Raw genomic sequence first — 19572 nt, 5'->3', positions numbered from 1 at the left:
GTTATCAGTTTTGAACATGCTTGCTTTATTTAATGCTGCAGTTTGAGCATTGATTGGTTTCACCGCAACTTGAATAGTTACCCAAAAGCATGGAAACCAAACCCCTGCAAGGTGCGGTAAATGGATCGGGCGGAACTCGCGCTGGAGGAAGATAAGCAACCTTTACTATAATCCACCGCACTATTCCTATTTACTCTGAGAGATCGAATCCGCGATCAACAATCTGAGCGCTTTCGTAATTGCGGATTCCGTTCAAGTTGTTTTGTCTTGCAAATAGCTCTCTCGCGTCACTGGCGGGAAGGAAAGTGTATCGAACCTGGCTGTAAATACTTGAAAACTACAAATAAAATGGCTAAGAGATTGATGGGCCCCTGTATTACTAAGTGACACGGGAAGCCAGGTATTAGACGGAAGGTGCATGGATCCCCATGTGGTTCTTTCTGAAAGTATTGATAGGGGAAGTGACGACAATTTGCTTTTGTCCTGGTTCGATCGAGCACCCTGTGTGAGTCCATTAGCGACATTATTCCGGTGAGAAAATCTCGCGAAAAACGATTTTTGCAGTAGGCCTACACTGCAACGAAAGGGGGTTTGATAACAAAAGACAGCAAAACTGCCAGTGCGTCCATCATAGGCAACAGCAGCATTCACGGCCATATCGGTACCATCCGAAGTAATAATTTGGAACTAAATGGTTTGGCACCATGTAGCCGTCTTGGGACTGAAAGCCGCACAGCCTTCCCAAGCAGATAAAGAAACTCGTGGACAGAAGAGTTTTTTTTACAGGAATCTGTCAATGAATAACTTTAATCACTACTAAGCACTATGCTGATACGTCGTTAAAGGAACCAGTGTTTGCACTAATTTGAAAATCGTTTTAAAGAACGCTGCAGCATTGCCTTCCTCATTGCGAAATACATTGCACCTCTCTCGCTCAGCTGCAGGTAAGTACATATCTTTGTCATTACCTTCTCACATTTTCAATCTTTCTATATCCCGAAACCAATCAAGAAGACACCGGAGATAAATATATGGCTTGGAACGATTATTGGGCTTCTTGGCAAAGATCTCTGCCGGGCACATTGCCTCGCTGAACCAAATGATTACAAATTGATGCCCTTACGACAATATTGTCCAGGCAAGGGGAAGGCAATATCAGAATACTTGCGTCTCAGCACACATTTCCATTTCTGGTATCAATGTATTATCTCCAAGGTTTGATCACATAAGACTATTCTTAATGACAGTTAAAAGGTCTAAGGTAAGGCGCTGTATGTATTATTCAACGACTGATGATGGATCTTGCGTACTGTGATACGGACATAAAGCTTTGGTATATTTCGGAATTAATTTGGTTTAAGTTCCAATGCACCGTCTCCCCACCCTTTTTTCTGCATATTATTTGAAGTATATTTAAGCTTTGAGTATGCGGTAATATGTCGATTTAATGCACATGTATGTATGTGTTTCGGTATATGTTTAGGTATATTTTGATGTATCATTTCATTTTAGTTCCACGTATCAGATACAAGGAAACGTTTACCAAGCACTCTGAATAATTCACTGGAATTGTTGTAATTAACTGACCGTGTTTGCCTTCTCGAATGAAAACGTATTTTCCATACAGAAAATCAGAAAAAAACAAACAAAAAAAAAGTTGACTTACATTGTGCTCCAAATAAGAATGGTAAAAGAGCCGGAACGTTATATCAAATTCCCAGGAAACAAATTTAGTTATTCTTAAATATAAGTTATATTAGTGCTTTTTGATATTTTACCTAGTGCAAGGCGATGTGAAAATGAACACCAAACAACGAACTTCTATGCACTTCACATTATTTTTCCTGTTTGTGTGAAAGTGTTTTAACGAGTAATTCAATGTCATAATACATATAATAAATTATTGTTAAATCACATTTGCTAATTTGTTCACCACCAACATGAATTTTGTTTCATGAAAATCAATTCTACTCTTTATTTCCACTTTCCTACACATTGCAAGGCTTTATACAATGCTGTGGCACACGTTTCTCGATAAGAATATCAATAACAAAGATGTCTTGAGTAAGGGGATGATCTTTGTGGCATTGTGGTTTGTGCCTTTTTTGTACTAAGGTATAATTCGGTGTATAAATGGCAATTGCATACCTTAATGTATGAGTCTACCAAATGTTTCGCAGGTCTGTAAAGGTCCACTTTGCTGCGATACGAAATGCGTTAACACAAGCAGTTGCTGCCATTGCGAAGCAAATAATCTGTAAAAGCAGCAGCACTTTCTTATCATATGAACAGCACGCGGCCCCGAGGGGATAATAATAAATAACGCGTTAAGGTTCTATTGTCTGAAATATCCAGAAATCGACGTTTCATCTCTGAGTGCTCGGATATCCTTGCCAAGTGTATAAAATTACAGCATCTCATCTCTGCTGTCTTCCATCGGAAAAGCTGTTGTCCTTGGCTTAATAGCAGTCAAAGTATCTTCTAGCGTGCAGCACTTAAACGTTACGTCATTAACAAACTGTTTTGTCTCAGTGCGTGAAATCGCCCATAAATAATGTCATACGTCAGTCATGTCGGGAGGTATATATAATGAACGTCATGGGATGGGTATCTGTCCTCAGGAATTTATTCATGCAACTTTGCTTTATCGTTATCAGATCTTTAGAGACAATCTCTCCTTTCAGCCGTCACTTAATACAACTGTTTTAACCGGAACGCAATGTTTCTGCGAATGTGGACCTGTTTTACTCTTCCGTCGTTTACATTTCCACGAGTTTCAACACATTTCGATATTCTATACGTTATTGTCTAAAATTAATATGGTGATGTGATCCAAAGCTGAAAAGTGTAACGAGTTCTTTTATCTAAACTCCTAGACTTTGATTCACTAGATTCACCACCCCGTTCTGTACAATAAAGCTGTTTTCAAAGGCAAATGATTTTGTTTTACAATTTGCTATGATTCACGTATTTGTCACGCCGTTCTTTGCCGTGAAACACTTATTTCTCAATCAATTTCTGTTCAGTTTTCGAGTGTCAAGTACACATTTTAGAAGAACTCTTTTGTCTAAAATGCAAAGTTTTAATTGATTCTAATATGTGATGGAAGGACGTTAGTAAGGTATATAGACATTAAAAATTTTAGTGCGTATTTCGCAACTTTCTTCATGTGCATTTGGCCTCGTGTACATGATAGACATTATTACAGAGAATTGCTTTTGAAAAACCCATCCCATGTAAAACAGAAATGGGGTCTTTTCTCATCTGACTTTGGCCACTTGCCGAGAAAAGGATAGAAGTGTTTTGTTTATGTGCTTAATTGTTCATTTTGTTCATCACATAAGGTTCTCTCACAGATATCTGTTTTTTTTCCTTTGTTAGATTTTAATGTTTGTAGTTGTGGAACCACGTCTACGTTTATATGTTTTATAAGGCACTTTTGTAGGTTTCTTAGCATTAAGGACCTTTTATCTCAGGTGGCCAAGAAAGAAATATGCAGGAAATGAATGAATGATTATAAAGGAATATTAGTCAGCAGTTGAGAAATTCAACAAGACTCGGAGTGTATGAACACCTAGTCAAAGTTCAACAACATCAAAATATTATTCATAGTTAATACCCTTCTTTTCGCATTAATTTTTTTCACATTTGTTCTTTGAAATACATGTAAAATACACAACAATTGAAACTGTATATATTGTAGGTTTTTCACCATTTTATTCAATAGAATCGGTTACAAACTTATGATATGTGTAACTGCATTTGATAGCGTTTGTACATGTTATTCAAAACTGGTCTTTGGATTACTTGTGTTTAATGCCATTGCGTGTCTACACAATGTTGTACCGCTTTCATACAAACAGAATATAAATGATGGAATACATCATCTACTTAAAGCTACGATGATCTAGTTGCGTCCACAGTTCCCTAAAAGATCCGTCTAAAGCCAAAGGAACATCAAGTGGCCTGTGAGACTTCCTGGCAGCGACTGGGCGTTCATCTTATGTGAACTCTTCGACAATAACATTTAGAAGTAGATGGAAAGAATGATTTATCGCAACCCGGTCCGCTCGGGGGCTTTCTTTAATTACGGACTTTAATTCCCTTTTTAACGAGTTTCATTTTTTCTGACAGCCGATAAGTTATAACAATTAACGTTGCGCGCAGCGTATCCTGAGCTTTTCTTAGACGTCAGGTCGCACAAGAGAAAACAGGGGTGGGGCAGAATTGTACTGAGTTAAGGCCTCTGTGGAAATTGTTGCCTTACCCACGCGATTTTGAAACTTCCCACACATATCGCAGAACTAGGCGCCAGCAACTGCCAATTTTTAAAAGTGGTATATTCAACGGACTGGCTTGGTGGCATTATAACAATAGTAGATCTCAGAAATAGGCGCCAGCAACTGCCAATTAACACAATATTTAAAAGTGGTATATTCAACGGACTGGCTTGGTGGCATTATAACAATGGTGCATTGTGTTACTTAAAAACGGTTCTGGGTAATACAGCAAGAGATATTCCACTCGTCGTTTAATTTTCAAGTTAATGTCCTTCAAAACGATTCTTTATCTTGTTGAAGAGAGAAAACGAAATGAAGTGCCACGGTCTAGGTGGGGGATAGATCGTTTTTCATCAGGTATTCTATAGTTGGAACGCCAGTCTTTAGATTCATGTCTCTGATACTGTTTAATGTTAAAGTCAGAGAGAGTAAAGAGTGACTGGTAAAAATGGATGAAAAATAGGTCCAATTAAATTAGAAAAATGCCAAGATTATATTATTGATCATTTGAATGTATATTTATAAGTGTGTATACGGTAATGTGCAACTAAAATAAACAAAAATCAATCCATCAAATGTGTTGTCATTTGCCATAGTTTGGGTGCATTCTAATTTTATTTTGTATTAACCAGTACGAAATGATGTAATGATTTTTATGATTTTTGTTAAGATTTGTTAGAAAGTAAATTATAGAAACAAGGGCAACACAAAGAAAAAGAAATTATAGATGCTAAAGTAGACACTATTTCTTGAAAGACGGAGAACTTGCTAATCTGGCACATTGGAGATATATCTGGTTGACGCGCTGTAAAAAGCGTGTTGAATTTTTTCAAAAACCATGAAAAGGAAAGTTGATCCTAATTTGGTAACCACTACATGATTTGAAACATATCGTGTTTGGATCACATATTAAAGAAGTGCACTACTGGACCATGCAAAAGGAGGCTCATAATGACAATGCCTTTCAACCTTGTGGGCAGAATTTCATATAGTGAAAACGTGACGTTTATTGAACTTTGTAGGCTTCACAAAACGCGCGAAATCCGTTTAAGACAAAAAGTAGCCTTGCATACGCACTTTGTTTTCACTGCATATTGGAAAAATATATCGCGTTTATGATTGTTTTGTACACAGAGTACCTTTCAAAATTGTCCAACAATTAATCGATATTATCATACAAAACGTGTTAATTATACTCAGTTCTTGTTTTTTGTTTGTGGAATAATATTTGATATTTTTATTGTAATCTTTTGTTTTTATTTTTAATCATAATATACAATATACGTAGAAACACTGAGATTTAAAAGAGCAGAATTCTTATATGTTCGATATGTTAATCTGAAAAAGGACAAAATGACAATAGTCGTAAAAAGTTTTTTAGTATGTCTTTTTTCTAGTATGTCTGATTACTGCATACCACAATAAGACAACAAAATTTATCATTTATTGATTAAATATCTAGTAAAGGTGAATTAAAAATTTTAGCGTGTCTATATAAGTCTGTATGTAGAAGTTCAATGTATTTAAGTCACATTCAATAATTCTGCAATGGTAAAGGCACGATGACCATCTTTAGGGTATGTTTCGTATCCTGTTTCTTCAGCTGAATGTCATTTCAAGATCCTTTAGTTTGTACTTTTTGGACTTATTTGCATAGAAACTTTTCTTAATTAGATCTAAAATTTAACAATAAATTGTCAAAAGTGTCCTTTGTCAAACAAGTAGCCAATACAAATGGGGCCATTTAGAATAGATGATCCCAGTACAATCTGATCCGCCGATAAAGTATGGCTGACCCTACTTCAAAAGCGATGCCGCCGATTTCCGATGGTCTCCCCGCCTCCACACGCGCCATAAGACGGATTAAAACTCGACTTCGAGGTTTAATTGCTAGACCCCTGCAGCGACGGCGCGTGTGGAGGCGTGGAGACCATCATGGAATTAGCGGCATCCCTTTTGAAGTGGGGTCGGTCATATTTAGTCGGCGGATCAGTTAGTACTCGGATCATCAATTCTGAATGGCCTGATGGCAAAGAATTGCTGTAATGTTTTCTTTCATATTTGTTTTGCTAAATATATATTACATTAATTTTGGTAAAACTGGAGTTTATTTCTAACATGGCACTTTGGAATACAAGGAGTAGACTGTGCACCTGCCAGTTCGAGAGGTTACCAGTGCATGAATCGGCCTCTTAGGTTGTTTCAGTTAAAAATTGACGGAAACTCTCCGAAGGCGAAAAAAGACTGTTTTGCAATTTGCAATTATGTGTTCATTTGTACATTTGTCTTCAATAAATACAATTTAAAAAAAACTGAAACTTGAGCAATTAAAAATTTCAGTTATTTAAAAAGGGCCATGTATTTGTATTTACATGTATTACCTTCATCACTAACTTTCATCGACTCTTATCTTTCAGACTTAAAATGATATGCTTAAAGCAGAAGAGAGAGTCTACTAACATGAAGCAAGATATTTTGCCTTTTAGTGTTATGCTAGGTCTCTTTATACCTTAATTAGAGACCGGGTAATGCCAGCAACTTTTTTTATTTCTTTCTTTCTTGGAAGAAACTACCTACGTTTCTAATCTCCAGCGGGAGTCATGCATAACTATGAGTTATAGGATTGTACAAAGATTAAAGTTGTAAATGTCAACCGTGATTAACTTGCCGTCTGCGCAATATTCTAAGGTCCGCCACGCTATTACTTTCACCCTTAAGGTCACTTTTTCCCATTCTCTGGCTGGATTTTTGATTTGAAAATTATCCCATGAAATCAAGTACTAATTGTAACAGCAAATTATTTTTGTTGCCCGATGCAATTGGCATGTGATTCATTCATTTTTTGTTTTCCGAGTAATCGATTAGCCCAGGAGCCGATGTTGAAATTCTGGCGCCAGGCACTTTCCAATTTTTATACAAATATATTTAAATGATACTTCTCCGTTTTTTAGCTAGAAGTTAAAGGTTAACTCCCTGTCTTACTGAACATAATACTGGCTTAGATGTCTGAAGAGCCTGTTGTTCAATTATAAGGGAATGTGCATTGTATAATCATAGATAGATAGATAGATAGGTGGATGGAAAATACTGTGCAGATCATCTTCTCTGCCCATTACGTAACATGACTGAGTATTGTCAACACCGGCTGAAATCCCAGAGGGAGAGGAACGAGACGGCAACGTCCTTACTTTTTATGTCTGTTGTAACTGTTATATCTCCAAAGACAAAAAACTTAATAGATAGATAGATAGATAGTAAGATGCATACTCTAAAATAAAAATTTAAATCCCACTTCGCCCATTTAAATGACATCAATATAAAGCTAGGGCAAACGTTTTATTCTAAAACGCGGCATATTTATCATTTAAGACAGCTCCCATTTAGAAACACCAGTTTCTATTAGAAACACCAACTTCACTGCCTTGTAGCTTGGGGCATTTTATGTTGATTTCAAGTAGTATCAGCGTGTACATTCTAGCATCAGTGCGTGCTTGTAACCTATCTAAAGAAGTGATCGTTTAAATCTGTTTGCATTTTTAGATCCCCCTTACAAAAAAAAAAAAAAAAAAAAAAAAAAAAAAACTGTATAATAGTTGGACCAAATGGCTATTCGGCAATAAATTTGACAACTGGCAAAGACTTTCTGCCTCCCTAAGACCGACGTAGGTCAAGCAATTTAGTTTCTGGTTCATTTAGTGACAAAGGTTATTTAAAGTGTATAGGTATCTTGGACACAGTAAGTTCATTATTCTAGATGGCCAGCTGATTAGTCACACGAATGCAACATAAAAATCTTAGTGGCATTGCTTAAGATGATTAAGTGACTAATAAACTCAGTCACGCTGACCAAGGTTCAGCTTTCAGAGTTGGCATATCATGTTGTTTCAATTTCGGAAAAAAGTCTTTATTAAGTATATTGTTAATCAAAGGTAACGGATTTTACTAAGGTCTTGGCATTTTTGTCATTGACTGTTTTCAGATGTTTTCTATCTAGACAGATCTATATACACTATATAATGCATATTGCTTTATAATTATTTTATTCAAGCTATCCAATCTTTGCTCTACTGAACTGACAAAATCAACAACAAAATCTCTGGACATTCTTTTTTAATTTTTTAGTATGCTGTCTCAATTATCCCAGCTTCGAGATCGTCTACCCCGCCCAACGCTGTCCCCGAACGTCCAAGGGTGGCTGATTTGCTTCGCCGTGCTCATCGTGACCGTCATCAGAAGTGGGATTACTTACAGCTTCGGCGTCTTTGTCGTCAAGCTCACCAATGACTACCACAGATCTTTGGCAGAACAGAGTGGGTGTCTGTTTGATTTGCATTTGTATCTTTTATTATTATTATTATTTTAGTTTATTACTATCCTTGCAATCTTTTTTTACATCCACATGATCTTTTGGCTCTTTAATTTCAAATATCATTTTCAATATCATCACTATTTTATCAAGCATGTTGCTAAATGTTTAAACTTTTTGGGTGTGACAGTATGCTTTCGGAGTTTCCGCCGCAATGTGCAGAAAAAGATTTTCAGTTCAAAACGTGGGTTTGTCAGATGAAATGTCCCACCTCGTGAACCTTTATACTGACTGTGGCACCATTCTCTTCCGACACTGATTTTTTTTACCTCATCTAGTCCATACAATTAATAAAAAGTGTGTGGCGGAGATACCACAGAAAAAAACATTTTTAAAACTGTTTGGAAAGAAACTAGATACTCTAACATCTATTTTACGGTCTACTGTACCTTTTGTTTCGTTTAAATCCATACAGACTGTATCAAACGAGAACCGACTTTGAAGCTGCAAACTTAAAAGACCAGTTCTGTATGTGCTTTATTAACGATACACCATGTCGTCATTAATCAAACGTTCAATTGAAGAGCCTAATCCATGTTAAGTACTTTATCAGGGAGGTCACTTGTCGTAAGTGACGAAAAGGAAAAATGGTATTTTTCCTGTTTTGTCGCGGTTTCGTAATTAATAAATTAGCGACATGGAAACTTAATTATTCATAATCACAATGAATGCATGTGCCATCTGTGATTAGCAGAGCAATTCAATGCTTTGAAATGCAGAAGTATTAACATTTGAAGGCTGATGATTTATGCAATCAGTATAAAAAAAAGATGATATATCATATCTATTTAATTGAAAGGCTTTCCGTTTTGAACAGGGTCAAAATACCTGTGCACATCTTAAGTACGGTTTTCGTGGTAATATATAAAGAAAGGCACGGTAAGAAATGAAGGCAAGATACTGTCCTTCGTTTATGCAAAACAGCAACCTTCCCCATTCCCTGTAGAGGATATGACACTATTGTGGCACTGCCATTACCTCTAATTCATCAACAAAGGTTCGTCTGACTTTTCAGTTACCTTCTATGAACTGCTCTTACGTGTCTCACAACGAACAGTCCCATTGCAATTTACACTAGCAGCGATCAAAGCGACATAATAATCTCAGCATCCGCCTGCTACAAAGGACCTAGATTCGCTCGCCGTTAGTATAGAATAGAAATTGTTACTCAAAGGTAGTGCAAATGTCATTGATCTTTGTTAACACAATCGAAGCTGACTGTTTCGCAGTCCTGTTTGATTTTTCCCTATACATACTTTAATTGGCAGAAACAAATTCAGTGTCATTTTAGGGCGCTAGGGTGCAAATTGGGTCATGGGGTATGTATGCCACGTTATTCACTGTACATGTATGTGTCCATTCCTAGCAGATATTTGGTATAGTTTAAATCCCTGCTTAGGTTATGGATAATGGCAAGGCTAGAGAAACCAACTTTTTTTGTTAACCGAGTCACTTGGTATTGTATTAAAGATTAAAACGGGCACACTTTTTCCTGACGTTGTAGTTTCAAATGTTCAAAAGTTGTTTATGTGTGAAAGCCTACCCGCGTTGCATACGCTTATGCAACACCTGCAGAATATCAAATTTGACAATGGCAAATAATACGAATAAGAAACGTAAAGGTGTCATATGATTCATGCTACATTATGCAACACGTTATGACCTATACACATGCATGGACTGACAATCGAAACATTGTATGGATGCGAACTGACAACACTTTTCTGGCCAATTGAAGCGAATCAATTTATCACGTTTTATGTATTAGAACACCCTTTGACACGCAAACACATACACACGCGTAGAAAGTAAACAAATTATGTCTCTGTTTCATTACAGACTGGGTGGGGACGCTGTCATTCTGCGTGTCGCTGTCCTTCTCCCCCGTCTCCGTCGCTTTGATACGCGTGGTCGGACCTCACGGGTTCCGGATCGTGGGTCTCCTGGGAGTGATAATTCTGACCGTCAGCTGTATAGCCTCGTCCCTGGTCACCTCGTTGGAGTGGATGTTTCTGACCCACAGTCTGCTGTACGGCATTGGTTCCAGTTTCATCTACATGGCCTCCTCGCTGATTATTGGCGATTACTTCGACAAGGACCACCCGCAGCATGTCCTGGCCACCAGTATTTTGTTATGCGGCTACCCCGTCGGTAAGAGGACATTAAACATCGATCTTGGCATCGGTTGATGAAGGCGGTGAAAGTGGGAGAAACGCGCGTTAAAGATTAAATGGCACTTTCATGTCAGGGCTGAACAACCGTAGTAATGCTTAGCGCACATTCCATTGGGTTTGATAACCGAAGCGTAAGGTTTTCTGAATGGTTTGTAATTGTTGAAGCCAAAACGCCGATGAGAGATGTCCTTTGTGCGTGTTGAATTGAGTAAATGCAAGTCCTTTCGACTGCATAAAAAGGTTTTCGGTGTTAATTGCTTGGTGTTCCTTTGATTAAAGGTATATGTGTCACTTGGACATAATGGTGATTTCTGTAATGTGACGCCAAGTGCTGATTTGCTTCAGCAAAAATGTACCTTTTTTCAAGATAAATAAATTATCATCTTGTCATGTCAACATATATTAACTTACATATAGTTAAAAGGGAGTTATATTTTTTTCTTTTTGGCTAACGGTTTCTTGTATTTTGAATTTAGGGAGTCTTGTTTTCAATCCTATAAACGCCTGGTTGGTAAACAGTTACGGTTGGAGAGTGGCGTTCAGGGCTGCGTCTGGGATGATCTTCATTGCCGGCGTCTGCTGTGTAGCTACATTTGCTCCTCGGAAAACTCCGGCCTACTTCGACTTGGATAACGAAGAGAAGACAAAAGACCTGTCTCTGCGCAGTTGTTTTGGTTCCTGCGTAGTTCTAAAACAAAGGCCAGAGATTCTACTTTGGCTCTTTGGAAATACGTTGAGTTACTTGGGGTTTTATATGCCGTTTTTGAATTTGGTGAGTACAATAACAATGATTTAAATCTGCCAATAGGTGGCATAACTGTCTCTCAACGCACCAGACGGTTTTTTAAATATCGTTCTAATCATTTATTGGGTTCATTCATATTTATTTCGAGAGGAATTTGGCGATACATGCATACTGTACATGTAGTTTGAGTGTGCAAAGAAAGCATGCAGCCAGTTTCCTAACAGTTGCTGCATTGTGAAGGCGCTTCCATAAATGCGATTCAAGCTCATTCATTGGGAGTTAAATTTACATCAGGTGAAATGTTTCAGTCAAAGTAAAACTCAAGAAAGAAAAACAAAGAGTGATTATTACATTATCGTTTTTAGTTTCCGAAGCCGTAACTGACAGCATTTTTACTCCATTCTTCATGACAATAAGTCATTTCCAAGTTTACCGTCTATTAGCCAATACCCCCAAAATCCGCCCATTTGTAAATAAAACGATAAAAATTGTAGTTAAGTAGCATGCCAATTGGTGGCATTGAACCTTTTTAAACACAGTTCTTTAAGCTTTTTGGTAGCAGATATATCTCTGTCTGGAGAACTAAGGGTATCAAATCAATTATTGATTTTTCGTAAATCCTCCTTAGACCATCACCCAAAGGTCTAAAGGCAGGTTAGGGCTCTCTGGGTGAGACAATCAATAAGCGACTTGTTGATTTATAGAAAAGGCTGATTTTTAAAGAGATAACCTAAGCCTATTCATTGTCCATGTTACATGTGGAGAGATGATACACACCAAGGACATTTACGAATCCCTCAGCACCTTTGCCCTTCTAGTTGCAAAGTGTTTGACCACAATTATAAGGAATTGAAACAGATTTCTGTTGTTATTAGTTGTCATCAGTCAATAGAAAAGACCAATCTGTGTGCTTCGTTATGATATGAAGTGCCAAATACGTAGTATAATCAAGATTGTCTAATAAAAAATATGACGCGTTTCATGCCATAAATAGAGATGATAAAGCCCGAAGGCATGAGAACGAATCATTGGCGTGGGCTTTTCATTAAAATGAACTTAATTGCATTTTCTTCACTATTCCCTTAGTGCTCTTTGTCAACTTCATATTTTCTTTCGTTTAAAATATACTATCCAAATATGTTCTTAGCTCAATTGAAAATTAATTTGGAGCGCAAGAAATCCATTGCAATATTTGCCACCATGGGGCTTTGTGACAGATGTTTTCAGTTAGGTTAAGTACGTTAAATTTTATAATTACGGTTTATCTTAGTCATATGGTGGTAATCATTCGAAATAAATTAACTGATTGATTGAAAAGTTTGCTCCTTTACTTTAACGACACAATATTAAAGACTGCAGTTGGTTTAAATTGCTTTTCTGTACGATGGGTAAACCTATCTATAACAATAAGCCACTTCCACTTTAACCTAAACAATTAAATGCAAATTTTCAGCCACTTTTCATCAAATTTAGGAGAAATTACTGAAAGAAGAACGTCATTAAGAGATCGTTTTCAAATGATGTCCGTTCCATGCTTTATTGCCAATAAAATAAACCTTTGTTCAATTTGCATTCCAGCCGTATTACATGAAGTTAAAGGGTATCAAAGCAATAGACAGCTCTTGGGCTTTGACCGTTCTGAGCCTAGGGGAATGCATAAGCTACGTGGTGGCCTCCTTGGTCGGGGTGTTCTTTAGAGGAAAATTAGTCTTCTCAAATATACTGGCTTCGTTGGCACTAGCCGTCATTTGTATAGTGTGGCCTTTTGTGGACGCCAGCTACGCTGAAATAATGGTGATTTCTTCCGGTAGGTGTATATTTAAGATCATCTTTTAAACCATTATACACTTATGGTCCTTTTTGAAAACTGTTGACGGATTTTGAGGATCGAAGGTCGTGTGGGGTATGTCGAATGCGGATAAAATATATTGTGAAGTAATATGAACTATATGTAACGCTGCATGTATATGGATATAATATCGGACAAGTGTTTTAACATTTAAAATGTTTTATTTTTATAATTATATAACGCTGGATGTATATGGATATTATTTCGGACAAGTGTTTTAACATATAGAAAAATTTCCTCTTTATAATTACAGCAATGGGGGTATTTCTTGGGTTGACAATAGTGTATGCATATGCAGCATCCGGTGAAGTTACAGGGCTATCGCTAGATGTCGCTTGGGCGTTAACAAATATGTGGTCAGGATTTGGGATCTTATTAGGACCTTTCTTCTCAGGTAAGTTGATAGATATAGCTAACAGTATAGAGGGACCTCCATTAAACAAATTACAGCAGGCCTAGGATACCATACAATTGAGATAAACTATGCAATGCTTGCTACATCTTGAATTTTACATCCCGAGTTCTAAGAATCTCCGTAGGTTCTAAGCTTTTGAATACTTAAGTTTACAGATATTATGAAAGCTGAAAAAGTAAATTAACAGGAATAGAACGTTTCTGTTGTATTGAAAATCAGCAATAAATCAGTTTGTTCACTGTGTACATTCCAGGTCTAATCTACGACCTCCGGCACTCGTACGATGACGTGTTTTACGTGAACGGGGGCATCTTTGCCGTAGACTTATTCGTCTTTGGTGCCATTGCTGCACTGCAAAAGTACAGGCAGTACAAAGGGCAATTTGAATACGAAGAGATAGACGGTGATGCCATGACTTCTAGCACAAGCGATTATGAAAGGACGTTCAGATCCGTCAAGAAATCTATGTCAAAGCCGCAGGTGGTCGACGAAGCTAGCATTGAATACTATGCCCATGAGGACTGAGCATGTTAGGTATATAGAGTGTCTGCGCATGCGTCACTTCTGCGATTGGTTGGACTCCTAGCAACCACTTTTTTTTAACCAATAATCTTAGCCTTTAAAACATCACCCAGAATTGAATGAGCATGCAGATATGTCGGGTTCTATACCATTAGGATCATATAAATACTAGTATATGGTCCATTAATGCTTGGGGAACTCGCAACTTACTATTTACAAAAAGGTTGTGTGGTCTTTCTCGACACCATGGCTTTTTCTGTTGGCCAGCTAGGTGGGGTTTAGGTGCAACGCATGGCTTCAAGGGCCTATATAACGTGCTCCTCAAAGATGTAGGCAATGTTCAAAATGTAGGTATACTGTAGTTGTGAGATTATAATTTGAGCAAGGAGTTATAACAGAAGGAGATTACACGCAAGCCTCTCTATTGTCCGATGTCTGTTACGGTGGGCGGAGCTAGCTACGGGGGGCCTCCTGTCTCAAGGTTTCGTCTGGGTCGCTCTCCTCCGCTCGGAGATTGATTTTATATGCGTTATTTCGCGTTAGAATTCGAAATCAGTAGTGTCAAAGCGGCGCTGTATGCTGACGATTTTTTTCACAGGTAGTTATTTGGACTATGTGCTGGGAGGGAACGATATCATAGAAAGCGATTTTAAGGTGGTGACTGAGGATGGTCGCCATGAGTTTTTTTGAGTCGGTGATAGATGGCTTTTCTTTTGCACAACACAGTGAAAAATCACCAAGGATAAGTCAAAAGAAAACGTCCCAACTGTGGTTTGTGAAAATGACATTCAAGTGAACGTCTGTCCTCACTGCCAAAGAACATAATATTATAACATAAACGTTTGGACCCTCCTGCCCTTGGGTCCCATAAACATATACATTGAGACAGTGCCTAAGCTTTGTGACTGCATGGTTTTAAATTTCTTTAAGTATTTTTTTCTGTCACTCGGTATAATTTTAATATCCTAATGCATTGAAGTGAAATTTTAATCAAAGGTTGAAGCAATGCCACGACATGTCAATTTACTAAATACTCGTTATAAATTTCTTTATCTTGGAAATCTCCCTTTTTTTTTTAGGATTATTTTGACACATACTAACACTTCATATTTGTCGGTAAACAAGTACACAGTGCTAAACATTAAGAATATTCATTCATAAATATATTTATGTACAAAATATATCAGAAATTTTAGTATTAACTGAGCTTTTTAAAGTGAAACAAATAAAGATGAGAATTTTTAATTTCAAACTATTATTTACTATATTAACTTAAAATATCTTTTAAGTCAACTCTATACTCAAGCATCATGATAGTAGCATCTGTGAGTAAAACCATTTTATTATATCAATAGAAGAACAAAAACAAAATTTTACACATAAGCAGTAATTAATGAAGTCATAAGAATGATTAAGTTGCTATAGTTTTCCAGTTTTATTCAGTCTATGTTGGCATTTTTTTCAACTGTGCAAATAGAAATAATTATATTCTTTTTTATCTGACTTGCTGATACCAGTCTGTGCCAGATACTATTCCACTCACAGGCCAGCAAGGTCTGAGAATCTAATGGGCTGGATGAAAAAAAACCCTAGAAGTTAAAGTGGCTAATTCTTACAAATAGGATAAAAAACATGGGATTTTCAAAAGGTAATTATAAGTAAAGACAACACTTAGTAAGAACATTTATAAAATGAACTGGAGTACATGTTACAGCTGAAAAAATTAACTGCTTTAAAGAAATTTCACTGAAACAGTCCAAATTTTACTTGCAATCAAGTAGACTGTTATACCATGGCACTCAACAAATTATATATAGGTTTTGAATCTTTTTCCAAGTGACAGTAACATAAAATTTATGTCAACTTTTGAAATGTATAGAATCAGTTAGGTGACTGAAAATATTTTAAAATGTCATGAAGGAGCACTATTAATTTAATGCAATCTCTGTTGGCCAGTCTTATCCAGTTTCTTCTCCAAAAAGGACAACTCAAGTGAGAATTTCTTCAGGACCTTTTCTTCTGCCTGCCAATGCCATGCCACTCAGAAAAGAGAGAAACCTGTAGGTTAGAAAAAAACAAACATCATAATAGCATTATGAACTACTAGTATCCATGTAGACATTATGGAATTACGCAGTGAAGTTTAATGTATCTTGTTATGACTTGACTGAAATAATGTTCACCACATAAATGAACAATTTACAACTAAATTTATATAAAATATCAAGATTCATGATCACAAGCTAATAACTCCAAGAAATTGAAAGAAATTGTACTTATTACAAGAAATTATTTAAATCCGCCCTGGTTCCTACTCTTCTGACAGGACAAAAAGGGGATTTCAGAGAGGCCGGTTGCTAAAAGGAAAATGCCCAAGGTTGTTGTATTTTGAAAAAAAATTTAAAAAAAGGGTACTGTTGTTAGTGAATGTTTAATGCATCGTAGGCATTATGAGAAAAGTAACTTACCCCAGACACGCTGACCTCCTTTTTTCATTGACATTTTTTAATTTTTTCCAGCCTGACCATAATTCATACATTCAATGTAGCCTTCTCCCATATCTATAATAGAAGGGAAAAAAACTTGAGCAGTGTTAAGATAAGCATGTAAAATTCATTATCAATTTTGAGAGAATTTCTGTTTCAACACTCCAAGATGAAATATTTACTTTCAAGTAATGAATAAACCTTAATAGAGTTCTATTCTTTTGTAACCACCAAGGCAAAGCTTCTTTCTTAAAATGAACTGAAACATCCAAGCTTGCCACCTAACATGCCAAAGTAGTGAAGTATAATTAAAGTAGAGAAGCAAGTACCCTTAATTATAGAGGTGTCTTACACAATAAGAGGTGTCTTACACACCTTGACCCAAAGGGAGATGTGTAGTGAGATAACAGGTAGAGTAATTGGTGGAGCCTAGGTGAACTTAAAACCTTAAGACTTTAAATTAAGACAGCACCAGGATTCATGTGTGTTCTTTTTTCAAAGGTTTAATATGAATTAAAACATATATATGTAAAAGGAAGACTAAATAAGTTTAAAATAACTATACCAAAGATACTGGACCGCCATGATGGAAAATGCTGGGTGGAGGCAAAACTTTTCCAGTCAAAATAACTGAGCACCTTACTTTAACAACAAAGTTACCACTCCAAAGCCACCCATCATGGTGAGAAGAAAAATGATGACCAACTGTCATGATAAGTCTTTTTAGTTTTAAACACGAAAAAGGTAAAGGCCAAAATGGTACATTTACCCATAACACTAGAGTAAAAAATTGGTATTCTGAACAAATCAGGTTATTTTTTTCAAGAAATATTGGAGCAATACCCATGCAATATATACCACGCCACGACCAAGATGTTCAAGAATCTAAACACACCAAATTTTTTTATAATCTTGCATTTGAAAAGTACAAAAAGCGGTAAGGCTTTTGGCCGTAACAAGCGTAACACTTTTTGATCGGAACTCATGAATATTGTCAATTGTCGTATCCAAGCTAGACCACATGTAAAATCGCAAAAAAAAAAACAATACTGCTCAAGCAAGTGTGTTGCACACATAACAATTAGTTAAATTTTATGACTGTCATGTGACACAAGTTTCAAAAAGTAGGAGGAAAATGTCTTTTGGAGTAATTTTTTTTCGAAATATTAACAAGATGGCGGCTTAAGCATCTGCTTGTTATTCGGCTACTGAAAGTGCACCTGAGTTTTATTCTTTGCTATTGCCACAAATTACTTAACAATTGCAACTGTATAAAGACCAAACTTTCTTCATCTGATACTATATTTATAGGCACTTGTTATGAGTGGGAAATATTTTTCGTGCAATATTTATTCTCCACACACCACCTCGCGAGATCAACGTGTAGCTGGACACTTACACAGTGAGACCCTACGACATAAAAGTTGCAATTTATCTTCATATTTCGTGTAGTTATGCATTGAAAAGCACTTACCTGTTTTTTGACAACCTTGTCCAACGTAATATCATATAAATTCTGTATTTCTCTCATTTTTTAGAAACTTGGGACTCCGTTTCTGTGTCTGTCCTCAAAAATCAACAGACGAAGGCACAGATACTAACAAACGAGATTTAAACGAGAGTAGCAATTAAGCGTAACAGAGATAGGCATCTATTGTTCTCTGGGTTCTATTCATTCCGACCAATGAGAGACCGTAATACGGGCTCCGCCCCCACGCGTGTAATCTCCTTCTGTTATAACTCCTTGATTTGAGTGAGAAACACAATAGTTATAATTGCATCCCATCTGTTGAAAATGAGGGTCTCTAAAGGGTAGTTGGCAAACCTATAGTTTACAAACAAGTCATTATACAACTACATGTACCCTTTAGTTCTGTAAAGAATTTGGACCCTTAACATTTAAAATCAAACAGTTAATGAAAGTTTCCCATCTGTAGATTAAATGTCCCTGACTTAAACAAGCGTTTAGGTCATCACGACCTTAGAGCTGTACATTGTGATTATCGTTGTTTTAGAATCTGTTTTGTTTTATAATTTACCATCCCATACAACTGTTTCAAAAATAAAATGTATGTTATGTAAAGTTTTGTGCTTAGGTAAACAACTGCAGCGCGGCTGATAGCTGGCCTCTTCAGGACGATAAAATCTGTTTGGTTGTATTTTTGGCGGCTCCTTGAATAATATATATAGGTCGAGTTATACTAAACGTCGGCAACCTTATAGATGTAGTACAGTAGTTCAAGTAGGCTAATAACATTTTCTTTGTCAATTCTACTGGTAAATAAGTAAAATTCGTGTTAACATGCTCATTTTCGTTTGTTTGATTTTCTTTGTCATATAGAAACTATTGTAAGGAATGTGTCTAAAGTTCAACATTACTGCCCATTTATTTAAATAAAGGATATAGTAATGAAAATAAGCAAAGCAATTGTTTCTATTCTCTTTATTCATGATCCGTTAATTGTAAGACATGAAGTAAAAACCCACTTGCAGAGAAGCCTGTAACATTCGTCGTATAAGTAAATTAAAATTTTCGGTATATCCAGGGGAGCAAAAACATACGGATTGCCGCTTAATGACCACAGGTTTGAAACATTTAGTCAAAATGTCCAATTAGTTGAATCCATATTTTCGAATTGAAATATTTCACATTCGCTAAGATTTCGATTTCAGATTGAAGTAAAAAGGGATTTGTTTTCGTGATAGAAACCTTGACGGCATTTGTTTCGCCGGTA

General features: G+C 36.6%; 1 protein-coding gene and 1 long non-coding RNA gene across 4 annotated transcripts; one reads left to right on the top strand and one right to left on the bottom strand.

Annotated features, from left to right (window-relative positions):
• The first annotated feature begins 54 nt into the window (after positions 1 to 54).
• On the top strand, positions 55 to 16400 carry LOC106159192 (monocarboxylate transporter 13-like). Of its 2 annotated transcripts, XM_086998778.1 has the most exons (9): positions 55 to 944; positions 8403 to 8590; positions 10486 to 10797; positions 11297 to 11592; positions 13144 to 13372; positions 13668 to 13808; positions 14083 to 14949; positions 15869 to 15999; positions 16308 to 16400. In XM_086998778.1, the coding sequence occupies exons 2-7, from the start codon at positions 8404 to 8406 to the stop codon at positions 14352 to 14354; spliced, it is 1437 nt and encodes a 478-aa protein (XP_086854904.1). In that variant the 5' UTR covers positions 55 to 944; position 8403; the 3' UTR covers positions 14355 to 14949; positions 15869 to 15999; positions 16308 to 16400. The 2 variants fall into 2 exon arrangements, with proteins under 2 accessions (XP_086854904.1, XP_086854903.1); XM_086998777.1 differs by having other exon boundaries at positions 15869 to 16400.
• LOC147764322 (uncharacterized) lies at positions 15674 to 18595 on the bottom strand. 2 transcript variants are annotated; one of them, XR_015331682.1, is made up of 4 exons: positions 18312 to 18595; positions 16820 to 16912; positions 16635 to 16708; positions 15674 to 16409 (listed from the first exon to the last, which is right to left on the bottom strand). It is a non-coding gene; the product is annotated as an uncharacterized LOC147764322 (long non-coding RNA). The 2 variants fall into 2 exon arrangements; XR_015331683.1 differs by lacking the exon at positions 16635 to 16708 and having other exon boundaries at positions 18312 to 18590.
• Between the last annotated feature and the right edge of the window lie 977 nt (positions 18596 to 19572).

The sequence above is a fragment of the Lingula anatina genome, chromosome 1, assembly GCF_051362555.1.
Source record: "Lingula anatina isolate TDL-2025a chromosome 1, LinAna3.0, whole genome shotgun sequence".
In the NCBI taxonomy this organism is placed as follows: Eukaryota; Metazoa; Brachiopoda; class Lingulata; order Lingulida; family Lingulidae; genus Lingula; species Lingula anatina.
The sequence above is the reverse complement of the archived record's forward strand: the minus strand, read 5'-3'. Positions and strand labels throughout refer to the sequence as shown.